Consider the following 16,066-nt stretch of genomic DNA (forward strand, 5'->3'; position numbering starts at 1 on the left):
AGGCCTGAAATGGATATACAAGCTGAAGAGGAATGCTAATGGGGAAATAATAAAATACAAAACAAGGCTCGTCTCCAAAATATACGTACAAGAGCAGGGGGTGGACTTTGACGAAATTTTTGCTCCGGTCACCAGGCTCAAGACTGTTCGCTTTCTGTTGGCATTGGCTACCAAGACCGATTGGCAGATTCACCACTTGGATGTCAAAACAACATTTTTAAATAGAGAAATTTAGAAAGAAGTTTATGTTGCTCAACCTTAAGGCTTTATTAAAGAAGGTCAAGAACACTTGGTGTATAGATTGATTAAGGCTCTTTATGGTCTGCATCAAGCACCACGTGTCTGGTATGCTAAACTAAACAAGTATTTTGAGAATCTAGGTTTTTCAAGGTACCCATATGAGCATGCATTGTACATCAGGAGTAATGGTGTTGAAGCTCTCATTGTTGGAGTCTATGTAGACGATCTCTTAATAACAGGTACTAAATGAATTTAAACAACGGATGAATGATTGGTTCGAAATGAATGATTTGGGGAGGTTGTCGTACTATCTGGGAATGGAGGTTCAACAAATGAAGGACTGTATAGAGCTAAAACAGTCAGCTTACACAAAGAAAATATTGGAGAAGGCTGGAATGCAAGCTTTTAACCCCAATAAATATCCTATGGATCCGAATGAGCATTTGACTAAGGACGAAGGCGGGAAACTGGTGGATCCAACAGAATACAAAAGCTTGGTTGGAGGACTTCGCTACCTTGTGCATACATGTCTCGACATGGCTATGCTGTGGGGATAGTCAGCCGTTTCATGGAAAAGCGCACAGTTCTTCATATGAATGCTGTAAAGCGTATACTCAGGTACGTCAAGGGTACAATTAACTACGGCGTGGTTTATTCGAGGGATATTGGAAACAATATGCTTACAGGATACTCGAATAGCGATTTTGGAGGACAAACAGATGACAGGAAGAGTACAAGAGGAATGGTATTTTACTTAAATGATAACCTCATCACATGGGTCTCACAGAAACAAAGGTGTGTGGCCTTGTCTTCGTGCGAGGCAGAGTTTATGGCAGGGACGACATCAGCTTGTCAAGCTGTTTGGCTGAGGAATCTGCTCAGCAAGCTAACAGGTGAAGATATGGGTCCAGTAATCTTGTACATTTCATGGGCGTAGTAAACATATAGACAAACGCTACCATTATATTCGAGAATGTGTTGAGAGAAAGGAGATCATTGTCAAGCATGTGAGTAGTGATATGCAACGAGCAGATTGCCTGACCAAAGCTCTCACTACTATCCAATTTGAAAGAATGCGCAGATTACTGGGAGTAATGGAGTTGCTAAATAAGTTTCAAAACTAAGGGGGTGATTGTTGGAATTATTTTGAAACTTATAGATTGTTTTAAAATAATTAAAGTATGTGCATGTTGAATTAGTATGCATAGTCGTGGAGAAGTTTTAGAAATGGCATATGTAGACACGTAGAAGTAGAACTGCATTAGAAGAGTTAGTTGTTTAATGGTCCTTGTTTTTAGCTGCATATTCTATCATCTATCTATTTATATTGTACGCTTCAAATCAATAAAAACAACTTACACAAGTCTTTGTTTTTCTCAGTTTTACAATACACAGCTTATATATATATTTGTATACATCCTGGCATTGAGTATAAACAAGAAATATGCACTATGTTGTTGAAAACCAACTCAAAAAAATAGAAATTTTACTTTAGCATTAAGTTTTACATCATTTATAACATGATATATATATATAGCTAGGGAGATGATCGAAATACAAACAACTTTTAAAATTAAAGCTATAAACTAATATAAGCCACTAAGTCAATCTAATATAATCCAGGCACCACACATAATTGACCAACATCCTCCTGCACAAAATCTCAAGTTTCTAAACACATAAACTATATCATTTAATTATTTTTAAGTATAATTATGGCATCATGAAAGTTAGATGTCCTTATTGAAACTATTTGTCATTCAATATTACTAAAAAATATAAATTAGTATTGTCTATTAATCATGTCATCAATATAATAGAATAATAAGAAAATGAATTATAACCACACACCGCGTTTAGAGAAGGCATGTAATGGTAGAATCCTCTACACCCATCCTCTCTCACTCTAATTTTTATCATGTACTGATGTATCATAACCAATCCCCTTGAAATACCTGTAGAAAACAATTAATTAGAAAAAAATTAACTATGATTATTTATTTATTCAAGAGGAGGAGTAAGGAAATATACCTTGCCAATCTTGATTTACATGTGGAGGGTGGTTTTCTTTATTGTCTTCTTCATCTTCGAATATGTTCATCACTGTTTAGTGTAAATTTGAGTCTCTATGAAATAGATGGGGGCGGCTGACAGTCAAATGTTAGGGTTTGTGAAAAGATAACACTCTTTTTATAGGGAAATTTCCTATATAATTACTAATTTTATTAAGATTTTTTTAAATTCTTAATGTTGTATATCTTTATTTATTTTTTATTTCATAGTCAAAATTTCACAATTATTTTGAAAGTTAGTGTTTGGTTCCACTTTTTAATCCTTCGAACATATTATAAGTGCACCGTTGTTATTTAATAAATATGATGTCATATAATTTGCAATATAACACTTTTAATATTTTTATTATAAACTAATTAACAATAAACATCCTAAATAAAATGTAAAAAATATAAATATGACATATCAAATTTTAGTTTTGATTAGTTTAATAATGTGGTTGAAAAATAATATCCAAATTACGCGTCAACATAATTTAGACTATAGGTTTATAAAATAAATTATATATATTAGATATCGGTTATATAATTAAAAAAGAATATATAATTGGTTAATATTTATTTTATTAGATATTTTTTAAAGTGATAAATCGTAAAAGATTTTTATAACTCATAATACAAATTTAAAAAGTATACTCATACTAAAAATAAAAATTTGAAAATAAAAAAATTTATTTGCACATTACTAATAATGAAGAGTTAGATGAGAGAAGTTATATGAGATAAAATCCTGTGTAAAAGGGATAATGTATACCATATATTGTGTATCTCTCTCAATTATACTTATGGTAGAATCATATTTGTAATATACAACTTATTTATATATTTACTACACATTACTAGTGGAAATAGTTGGAATTTCATACAAATTGATACTAATGAAAATATCATACATCAGTATGAAAATTAGTATGACAACTGAGGCAACTCCCAACAATCTGCTTAATCCCCACTCTCATACTCCAAGCCCCACATGCCTCGGCCTTTAGCCCATCAGGGGTAGCCCACTTGCCTATCCCAGACCGGTACTGGAGCCATATGAGAAATTATTATGGAGTGTTGAACTAAATATTTGGTACCACTTGGTGGGTTTGTTAAATAAATTTTAAATCCACATAAGTATGATATTATTTATTTTTAGGGCCCAGCCTGCATGAATTTTTTTTGAGCCCATCATCTAAAAAGGCTTCCTTCTAATAGAGTTAAATGGTTTGGTTGTAAACTAGCAATCTCATTCCACAAATAAAGCCTATGTAGTGACTAATGAAAACATCTTCAATCATTAATAAAATATATAGTATGACAAAAATTAATATTTTTATTTTATCTTCCAATACATTGTTATATTATGCACCACCAAACAAAACTAGAGTGCACATGCTCACCATCATTAATACTAAATAATTAGAATTTTATCTGTACTACCAACCCATACTTATTATTAGTCTTTATAATAAATAACATCAAAAATTATTAAAATACTTATTTAAGTGATATTCAATTTTCCTACTAATTCTCCTTGTGTTATTACTTTACTATGTTTCTGATGTGAATTCCTAGGGGTTTCCCCACGGACCCAGTGACACAAGCTACTAAAAGCATACAAGACTCTGACAGCTACTTTGCAATCAATATGTAGGGGCCCTAGGTCTTCGGATAGATAGCGACTTAAAGTATTTATCTGTCCAGGTTGAAGCGCGATTCTTTTGGGGGCCATATGGTTCACCCACGTAATTGACTTTCTTCTTTTATAGCACATTTATATTTTAGCCTTAGGCTGAGCAGTCTACAAGATACAAGAAGAAGGCAATGTCAATGCAGACTTGGTAAACCGGACTCGGCCACCTCATCTCGAGATCATTGGGATTAGAAAATCTCGGGAACATGGGAAAAAACTATTGAAAAAATACTTTGATGTTCTTCAACATAACACCAAGTCAAATTGCTGATGTATGATGTCCGAGATGAAGAACATGTACAAGTTATGTCCCCATTTGGTGCTAAATTTACGGTTATCTTCCATATTGCACCAGTGGGCTACTTCACTATGTGTGCATATTAGGCCTCCCCATCTTCACTGCTCGAACTACCAAGTATGGCCGACTAGCTGAAACACAGGAACAGATGTAAAAGTCATTGACCAAAAACAGGGTGAAGTAACGAGATGACTTCTCCTTTTTACTTCTCTTTCTTTTGCGCCTACCAATATAGCTACCGATCATAACATTTCCCCAATTTTTATAAATTTTTATTTGAAATAACCCTCTGATAATTTGATTATTATTTATTTTCCTATTCATTACTTAAGTAATATATTATTCTTATTATTATGATTCAAATGCAAGTTGAGAGCACCTATTGAAATTAATACAAAAATCATTAGGGTTGCTAGGAAGTACACAACAAACCAACATGCCTCAAGTATAGAGAATTCGAGCTAGAACTCCAAAATACATTAGAAATCTTTTTCCAAACTTACTCGAATATCTTTGAATCCTAAATTGGGTCTCTTCTGCATTTTGTTGTTGGGAAACCCTTGGGATAACGGCTGTTATGCTAGTTGTTCATTCCGCCTAAATTCTATCATGGTTATCATTTTTAGTTTATATATCCATCATAACTAGAGTTGTCCTACATCATTTTAATTAAAAAAATTAAATCAACAATTTTAGCTCTATTTGTGAAAACTTGACACATCTTTCATATACATATCACTGATTAAAATATTATTCATACGTCATTTGTTTCAAGTAGTTACACATTATGGTAAATGTTGTTTGTGACCATGTGACCATGTGTGTGTCTTACACAAATAGCTACAGAAAAAATTTGCAAGCAGGACAGACTTCGTAGATGAATGCTTAGTTTCTTCACTTAATAAAATATACTAATTCCTAAGGAATGGCTATGATAAACAACCTGCCTTGATTATTTTGAATATTATTAAAACCATACTAATAAACCTCTAAGGATAAGTCCATCTATATAGATCCATACACATGTGTATCCCAGTCAACTATGTCAATACTCAATAGGCACAAATATAGAACAACGGACTTGCAACAATTATCGTCTAGCTATTGAATCAGATTAAGGAATTAGTTTGGTTCTGTAATAAATATGTCCAGTTTTTCATTATAAATAGAATTTGAAGGCTTAAAACAAAACCTGAAGAAGAAAGCTCAAAAGCAAGGTAACAAAAGACAAAGAAAAATAAATAATAAATTAAACTTACTTCTTGAATTCATCCCTGCTGCATAATTGTGATGAATCAAGTCCCACCTTAAGTTGACCACTTCTGACATCTATACAATGGAGAAAGATAACAAGGATTAACAATTATGTAAATACATTACTCCAATTCACCATCAACATGTTTGCAACAATTTTAGCATACTAAGAAGACCTTGCCAGTTGTTCTTAGTTTCATCTTTAGCCGACGGAGGTAGTTTTTGTATTTATTTGATAATACCATTATAACAATTAGGTACCCCCTCATATTATAAACACACAAGTTATAACGTATAAAACGTTTTAATGCAAAGTGCTACAGAAAAATTAATATGATTTCAAAAGTGAAGTGTTGCAAATAAACTAGAATAGATTATATATTTAAAAGTAAACTGAACATAGTACTTCAAAGCATCACAAGTTTTGCAGTCTGTTCATTTGATGCATTTATAAATTAAGATAAAGAGCCGAGATTTGATCAGATAAATAATTGAGGGTTTTGAGAAAACAAATATAAAGACTATTTGTACAAAAGAAATATGTTTGTTAAATAAGCTGCAAAAAGAAGAGAATTCTTGTAAAAACTTAATTATCCCTAAAATCATAATACCTACGTACATCGCACGTATCTTTTTGTAAACCTTACATCAAGGGCAAGTTCAAGACGCTTTGAAAATTGTAAGCTTCTTCTGCTAACCTGAAAATTTGACAGCAGATAAAGTGTTTGGTGTGAAATTCTTCTATACATGCAAATGGATGTCATCAACTCTTCCTGTATTTAAATACATGACACCTGTGATAGACTTTAGTTAGCATGAAAGAATAGAGCTTTGTACTTCTGGGTGAAACCAAAAATTACAGAAAAGAACATTTGGTTGCACAAAGTAGTCAGAGATTGTACTGATAATTATGATTTAACAAAATTTGATCTTGCCACGGTGAAGGTGCTGCTCTCATGATGATGGGTTCCCTTTCCTACAAACCAACATCCATAAAACACACTTGTTAGAATTATGATATATTATTTAATTCAAATATATTTTAATAATTGATTGATGTTGGCCATATCTTTAGAATATTTTTGGATTATAGTTGTAGGGCTTTTAGGAGAAAAGATATGTCTGTTCGCTTATACAAAGGCCACATTATTACACTAATTGGCAAGTCCAGCCACTTTAATAGGCACATCATATCTCTATGTTATTACTAATTTAATAGTGAATGTTAACATTTTCATACCAAACATCAGTTGAAGATGATAATTGTACGAGTTAAGAATAGAAAAACTTATGTACAATTATAATTTAACTTGGGACCCTCCTGTAAAAAATATCTGCAGGAATCAATGCATTTACTCGGACTCAGCAAGAAGTGTTCGACATGGATACGTGTCAAGTATCGGACTCCATATATTTTGAAAAATATACATGTTTTTATTGTAAAATAAGTGTTCAAATCCGAGTGTACATGTCCAATTGTCGAGTGTCCAACACGGGTACTTGAAGGTAAGATGAAGAGCCCGAGTAATATACACAATCCTGTTAGCTTTAGCTGTAATTACAGAGATTGAAATACAAGATTCGAAAAAGTTCAGATCGTAAAGAAAAAATTATTCATTCCTATACTGCAGTTCATAAAGGTTAGGACACATCATATATAATCCATCCCTGTACTATGATTCATAAACGTTAAGACACAACTTATATGAACCAGCTGGGAAGATCATATTAAAAGTGATCAGGAGTTTTTGGATGGTTTTTTGGATGGTGAATGTTACTAGTGATTCATACATTATGTTGACTTGGAAAGTAACACTATCTCACATGAAATTATATAAACAGATAAAGAAAGAAATTCAATAGTAACACAATAAAAAAGCTCGGCGCACAAACCAAATTTCTGCTTTATTTGGGTTGTGTACCTAAATTCACATCCAATTATATATGTATATATAAAAATTATTGATAACTAACATAGAAGACCAAGATGGCTCAATGGCCATCATAAAATAGATTGAGCTAATTTATACTGTAGGAAATATGAAGAATACTTACGCATTAGAATATCTTTTTGATGTACTAGATTGCAAGTAGGATGAATCATTCTCAACAGTATGCTTATATTCGCAGGACAAAAACCGAAGCCTGAGATAGCAAGGTATTGCCAGATATAAATTGCTCAATATTGCGAATACAAAAGTCCCACACATTAAATTGTAAAAGTTTTAGCCTGACTGCAGCAAAATTTTGGCACAAATTACATTACCATCAGATTTGTAAGCCTAACCTTAACAACGCAAATCTGACCATCGTGAACGACACACAAATTTTGATAGACAGCCTCCACCGTTGGATTATAGGAATGAACAATAATTTCACCCGACAATGTCTGGTGTTCGCTAGGCATATCAAAGTTGAGAAACTCTTTCACGATACCAGTTTCAAAACCAATTTTGGATAGTGCAGGAAGCGTTTCAGCTGTAACTTCTAAAAGTACACGAAAGAAAAATTACATAGTTGGGAAAAAAATGAGCTAAGGTTTATAGTAATTTGTAAAGAAGAATTGAAATACAAAGGGAAAATAGACTATTCATAAAACTGATAGCATCTAATAATATGTTATAAACTTCTAGATACATTAATTATATCATAGAATAATATAACAAAATATATGTACAATCTTTCAATTTAACATCTCAAAGAATAGAAATTCGAAACACAGGACAAAAGACAAAAGATCAGCAGAGAAATAAATAAGATGACATACCGTAACCCCAACCTGGCTTCTGCTTACAGTTGACACTGCCACGCCCACCGTTAATGAAGTAAAAACAATGTTTTAAGACACAAGACATAAACAACCCAGAATCGCGTGGTTTGAACTGTAGTGAGACTGATTAAATGCCGTATTCCAGCTATTTTAAGAGTACAGGATTGTAAACATTTGAACTCCATTTCCAACAATCATGATAAAATATTAATTAAGAATATAGATTTTCCAGAGGCTTTTTTAAGAATAACTAGTCAATAAATATATATATGCCAGAGAGTGCCTTTTTAAGATGAGCTAGTCACACAAGAAGAATATTGCAAAATATACTTGCACCAAAATTTATCAAATAATCTAAAATGTTGTCCAGTCAACTTCGAATGTTATGTATAACAATTCTTAATTTCTTTTATCATTTTTGCTTTAATCAATATACAGGTAAAATTTAATAGCACCAACCGGAGCAAAAAGAGCAGCCTGTTTAGGGCGATTCTTGCATTGTGAGAAGCACCATCTCCTTTTGGCACTGGGTGCAAAAAAATCTGAAACAAGTTCCCTCTGGGACTCTATGCTAGCCTATAATAAATAAAATCATGAATACAATGAGTAAATGTGTCCTATGCTGATGAAGACCAACTCAAAAAACTTGAAGTTTTACATTAGCATTAAGATGCAACTGGTGATACTGGATCAACCGCTTCGCACAATTTCCTGGAACAAAATTCTGGGGTCCATTATTTAAACCTTTTCCCATGAAATTCTGGCATCCAGAACACAGGGAGCTTGATGTGCTGAAAAGAAAACACATACAAATTAATCTTCCAGCCTGGACTTTCAAATTAGCAATATTGATTTGGTACTCCAAAACTTGTATATGATTACAAAACATTTTAAACTGCTCAGAAGCTTTCTCCAAGTAAATACCAGATACCTTAATAATGTTAGTATCCTACTCTGAATATTAAAAAGAGAATTCTCCTATCAAGCTTGAAAGAACAAGCTAAACCTTATATTTTGAGTTAGATTTTTACAGTTACCTACAGAAAAAATTCTATAAAAAGTTTTAGCTTATACATCATTCCATACCTAGGAACATAAATTACCAACAAAACCAAAACCAAGAAACCATTCTCCTACATAAAAATAATTAACAATATAATAACTATATACAATAAGAGGAGAGAGGGTTTATTTATAAGATAATTAGCAAATATATACGAGGGTTTTTGGTTGTTTGTATTAAATGCCTAGAAAAATATACAAGATAAACTAGTAACTAGTAAGGAGGTTGTCACTATAGGATATTGGCACAAAGATATGCAACTTAAGTGTCTGTATGTGTATTTTAATAAAGATAGCGTTGAACAACTTTTTTTATTTGATAATGAACTACAATACTTAAACTAAAACAATGCAAGTAAATGTCCTACAAAATAGCAACTAAACAACTGAAGTCCTACAACATCTCAAAGACTAACGTTTATTCAGCAACGCCCTTTCCAGTTCTTTAGACCACGTCAACACGATCCAAACAAACTTTGCACCACAGTTTAATTAAGATAGCAACTAAGAAATAAATAAACAAGCTTCCCAAGTTTAGATTAAACGACCCAACATAGGATACATTGAATTCTAGCCCTAACAACTACTAAATGATTCTTGCATCACACCTATAGCAGTAAATATTAATATTAATATAATAATGCAAATAAATTAAAATTATTATTATTATTATTATTATTGCTATTATTATTAAATTAATACACATATATGCAAAAACTACAAAAATAAAGAGAGTTTACTTTATATATTTTCGTACGAAAATAATCAATAAGACAAAATAACTTGGCAACAAAATTTAAAAAATAAGATCCGTAATTATTCATCAAAAACAACAGAGGCACGTTAATTATTTCCCTCAACGTACTACCTTCTTAATCTCATTGTTTTTCATACCAAAGAGGGCAAAATCCTGTCAAATCACAAGGTTAAAATTATTTTTACTATGTTTTTGTAATACTATATATTTACATGACAGTTAAACTTTTGGAGCCATTTAATTGTATTTTAACAATAATCATATAAAATCATCTTTTGAAGTAAAAGTTAAATTAATTTATTCAAATTAAATTAGGGGCTTTTTATTATTGTAATTCTTTAAAATTTTATTTTTAAGAAAAAATATTCATTTAAATGGAAAAAACCTTGCGAGAGTTTTAATATCTTAAATCCTAATTTTTCCAAATCAGCATCCCCCGTCAATTGGTATCAGAGCCACTATTTTTGCTACATAATCAATGATGAATCAATTACTTCGCTGATAGTTACCTCACCTTAATTGCCCTGTAATTACCTCTCTCGAAAAAGTTGTTACCTTAACAAAATATATTTTCCAAACCTGACAAAAACCTTATTGTCAGCAGAAAATAAGTTATTCGAACTTTTTTGAGCACTTATCAGGCATCCTATAATTTATTTATTTTTGGCAAGCAAGAATCCTATAATTAGACCTCAACAAATAAAAAGTTAAGGATTGGTGATCGAGACCACAAGAAAACTAAATATAAAAGAAGATGTTTCTTATAAAGTATTTTATCCATATTGCACATATAGTTAAGCATGATATGAAGAGGATAAATATTAAAGTAATCAGTTCAAGGAATGAAGTGTTTTTTGTACCATGTTCAACACCAACAATCAAGTACTCACAATATTATGGTTAGACATATTATTTAATTGTCATGTTCCTCAACCAAAATATTCTTTCAAAGAGACACATAGTGGTAGAAAATATGTATACAGTTTAACCCTAATATCTACCATGGATAATTGAAGAAAAATTAAAAGCAAAAGTTAATCTAGAGTGTCAACATAGCCTTGGGGTTATGTAATAACCAAGTTAAGCTATCGGTATTTCATATGTCCTATGCTAATAAAGTCAATGATATTGCTAAAAAAATGGTTTATTGATAAATTTTTCCTTGGTTGCATTTTTTAGTTCGAAATATTACTAACATGGTCATATATAATATTCTCCTCATGAAACTTGGTCGTATCATTTTCGGGAGTCTTTAGCTTTTTCATCAAGATGCGCCTCATTTTGTGAGTGTAGACACATTTATTCGTCAAAATATGTAATAAATATACTCCTACTAGTACTAGTACTAGACATATGTGTAAAGTCTCGAAGAAACTTTTGGAAGCAAAACAAAAGACTCATATACTCCTACTAGTAGTTGACATATTTCTAAAATTCTTGAGACGATTTGGAAGCAAAACAAAAGACTCTGCAAGCCTAATATTTAGAAGTTTCTAAAACAAATTATCTATTTTATTAGAATATTAGCTAATTACAATATTAGAAAAAAATTGTTTTATTTGATGAGGACGTGCTAATATTATTATATATAGGATCCAAGATATTATAATTATTGATATATAAATTACATTATATATTCTGTGTGAGGTTATTACACGCACGTGTGATATTCACTCCAAGAAACTTGGTCGTATCATTTTAGGGAGTTCATGGGTTAGCAATCGAAATCAGTGTTATTTTATAAGTGTAGGCACACACATATATATAATAGGCAAATGATCAAATAGAAACTAAAGTTAAAATAGAAACTAAAACCTAATATAAGCCATTAGATCAATCTAACTTAATAGCCCCCTAAAAGCACCACACCGAACTAATCGATACCATCCCACACACAATCTCAACTTTTTTCCTCCGCTTTTTATTTTATTTTTAACGTCAAACGGTAATTTGTTTTAAAATCCGATTTCACTGTATTTTTCTCCACCTCTCAACGATCGATTTGCATATCATATGTGATATTTTTCAAAATAATTTAAAATAAAATATTATTTAATTTCTAGTTTCTATTCCAAAATTGGTTTCTATTAGAGTAGCCCATATATATATACTAGTCTGTAACGTGGGCGATACACGGATTGCTTTTAACACTCGATTAATTTTTAATAATAAGTTTTATCTTAAAATTATTGATATATTAATATAAATTTTTAATAGTTGAAAAATAAATCAAAGAACATAATACATTATAATAATTTATGTGTTATGATAATTTGAGACTTGACTGAAAATAAATAATATAATATATAATATGTTATTTACAAGTCTCGAACCTTGAACCTGTAGAAACTATTAAAAATAAAGATATAAAGTTTAAATTTAATACGTTGTTGACGGAATTCGAACCCTCAACCTATGAGAGCAGTTTAAATATTAATATAATATTTTATTATTATTATATCCAACGGTTCCATCTATATGTCTTTAAATCTGACGGTTCTTATTTTGCGTACCAAATAACTGTACCAAATAACCAACCAACTACCAAATTGCCTATAATAGTATAGTATAGATAGATAGATTTTTTGGTGAATACATGGAGCAGAGCTAGATATCTACTTAGAAGGCCTAGGAACCTATTTGGAAGCATTATAAAAGGTTCTGAAAACCCAACATTTACATTATTTACTTTATTAGAATAACACATAATTATATAATCTTCTTCAAGTTTTGTTTAATTATATTATGTAATGGAGTCAACAAGTTATTATTGTCTATTTATACTAAAGTTATATTATTTGAGTTGTGTGAGATTGTTTTTTGGAAATATTGTTGGGTGCCACAAGTGATAAGCAGATCATGGGTTGAGCAGACATGGAAGATAGAAGAGTAGCGCATTTTGTGTATTACCTGGTTCAACAAATGAAGGACTGTATAGAGCTAAAACAGTCAGCTTACACAAAGAAAATATTGGAGAAGGCTGGAATGCAAGCTTTTAACCCCACTAAATATCCTATGGATCCGAAGGAGCATTTGACTAACGACGAAGGCGGGAAACTGGTGGATCCAACAGAATACAAAAGCTTGGTTGGAGGACTTCGCTACCTTGTGCATACATGTCCCGACATGGCTTATGATGTGGGGATAGTCAGCCGTTTAATGGAAAAGCCCACAGTTCTTCATATGAATGCTATAAAGCGTATACTCAGGTACGTCAAGGGTACAATTAACTACGGCCTGGTTTATTCGAGGGATATTAGAAACAATATGCTTACAGGATACTCGAATAGCGATTTTGGAGGACAAACAGATGACAGGAAGAGTACAAGAGGAATGGTATTTTACTTAAATGATAACCTCATCACATGGGTCTCACAGAAACAAAGGTGTGTGGCCTTGTCTTCGTGCGAGGCAGAGTTTATGGGAGGGACGACATCAGCTTGTCAAGCTGTTTGGCTGAGGAATCTGCTGAGCAAGCTAACAGGTGAAGATATGGGTCCAGTAATCTTGTACATTGATGATAAATCCGCCATCGATCTTGCAAGGAACCTAGTTTTTCATGGGCGTAGTACAACATATAGACAAACGCTACCATTATATTCGAGAATGTGTTGAGAGAAAGGAGATCATTGTCAAGCATGTGAGTAGTGATATGCAACGAGCAGATTTCCTGACCAAAGCTCTCACTACTATCAAATTTGAAAGAATGCGCAGATTACTGGGAGTAATGGAGTTGCCTAAATAAGTTTCAAAACTAAGGGGATGATTGTTGGAATTATTTTGAAACTTATAGCTAGTTTTAAAATAATTAAAGTATGTGCATGTTGAATTAGTATGCATAGTCGTGGAGAAGTTTTAGAAATGGCATATGTAGACACGTAGAAGTAGAACTGCATTAGAAGAGTTAGTTGTTTGATGGCCCTTGTTTTTAGCTGCATATTCTATCAGCTATCTATTTATATTGTACGCTTCAAATGAATAAAAACAACTTACACGCAAGTCTTTGTTTTTCTCAGTTTTACAATACACAGCTTATATATATATTTGTATACATCCTGGCATTGAGTATAAACAAGAAATATGTTGTTCCAAAACCAACTCAAAAAATTAGAAATTTTACTTTAGCATTAAGTTTTACATCATTTATAACATGATATATATATATATATAGCTAGGGAGATGATCGAAATACAAACAACTTTTAAAATTAAAGCTATAAACTAATATAAGCCACTAAGTCAATCTAATATAATCCAGGCACCACACATAATTGACCTACATCCTCCTGCACAAAATCTCAAGTTTCTAAACACATAAACTATATCATTTAATTATTTTTAAGTATAATTAATGGCATATGCATCATGAAAGTTAGATGTCCTTACTCAAACTATTTGTCATTCAATATTACTAAAAAATGTAAATTAGTATTGTCTATTAATCATGTCATCAATATAATAGAATAATAAGAAAATGAATTATAACCACACACCGCGTTTAGAGATGGCATGTAATAGTAGAATCATCTACACCCATCCTCTCTCACTCTAATTTTTATCATGTACTGATGTATCATAACCAATCCCCTTGAAATACCTGTAGAAAACAATTAATTAGAAAAAAATTAACTATGATTATTTATTTTTTCAAGATGAGTAAAGAAATATACCGTGCCAATCTTGATTTACATTCTGTATAGGGAGTGGAGGGTGGTTTTCTTTATTGTCTTCTTCATCTTCGAATATGTTCATCAGTGTTTATTGTAAATTTGACTCTCTATGAAATAGATGGGGGCGGCTGACAGTGGGTCAAGTGTTAGGGTTTGTGAAAAGATAACACTCTTTTTATAGGAAAATTTCCTATATAATTACTAATTTTATTAAGATTTTTTTCAAATTCTTAATGTTGTATATCTTTATTTATTTTTTATTTCATAGTGAAAATTTCACAATTATTTTGAAAGTTAGTGTTTGGTTCCACTTTTTAAACTTTCGAACATATTATAAGTGCACCGTTGTTATTTTTATTATAAACTAATTAACAATAAACATCCTAAATAAAATATAAAAAAATAATAAATATGACATATCAAATTTTAGTTTTGATTAGTTTAATAATGTGATTGAAAAACAAATATCAAAATTACGCGTCAACATAGTTTAGACTATAGGTTTATAAAATAAATTATATATATTAGATATCGGTTATATAATTAAAAAATATATATAATTGGTTAATATTTATTTTATTAGATATTTTTTAAAGTGATAAATCGTAAAAGATTTTTATAACTCATAATACAAATTTAAAAAGTATACTCATACTAAAAATAAAAATTTGAAAATAAAAAAATTAATTTGCACATTACTAATAATGAAGAGTTAGATGAGAGAAGTTATATGAGATAAAACCCTGTGTAAAAGGGACAATGTATACCATATATTGTGTATCTCTGTCAATTATACTTATGGTAGAATCATATTTGTAATATACAACTTATTTATATATTTACTAGACATTACTAGTGGAAATAGTTGGAGTTTATCATACAAATTGATACTAATGAAAATATCATATATCAGTATGAAAATTAGTATGACAACTGAGGCAACTCCCAACAATCTGCTTAATCCCCACTCTCATACTCCAAGCCCCACATGCCTCGGCCTTTAGCCCATCAGGGGTAGCCCACTTGCCTATCCCCATATGAGAGATTATTATGAAGTGTTGAACTAAATATTTGATACCACTTGGTGGGTTTGTTAAACAAACTTTAAATCCACATAAGTATGATATTATTTATTTTTAGGGTTTAGCCTGCATGAATTATTTTTTGACCCCATCATCTAAAAAGGCTTCCTTCTAATAGAGTTAAATGGTTGTTTGTAAACTAGCAATCTCATTCCACAAATAAAAGCCTATGTAGTGACTTAAT

The 16,066-nt window shown here is 31.2% G+C and overlaps 1 protein-coding gene across 1 annotated transcript; it reads left to right on the plus strand.

Annotated features, from left to right (window-relative positions):
- Positions 1-13,005: 13,005 nt before the first annotated feature.
- Positions 13,006-13,746, plus strand: LOC141704673 (secreted RxLR effector protein 161-like). The gene has a single exon (XM_074507872.1). The coding sequence runs from the start codon at positions 13,006-13,008 to the stop codon at positions 13,744-13,746; it is 741 nt and encodes a 246-aa protein (XP_074363973.1).
- Positions 13,747-16,066: the final 2,320 nt, after the last annotated feature.

This window comes from Apium graveolens, unplaced genomic scaffold (genome assembly GCF_009905375.1).
Source record: "Apium graveolens cultivar Ventura unplaced genomic scaffold, ASM990537v1 ctg8124, whole genome shotgun sequence".
NCBI classification, from domain to species: Eukaryota; Viridiplantae; Streptophyta; class Magnoliopsida; order Apiales; family Apiaceae; genus Apium; species Apium graveolens.

Coding starts and splice junctions, on each gene's coding strand:
- LOC141704673 (XM_074507872.1), top strand. CDS start 13,006: ATGGAAGATAGAAGAGTAGCGCATTTTGTGTATTACCTGGTTCAACAA.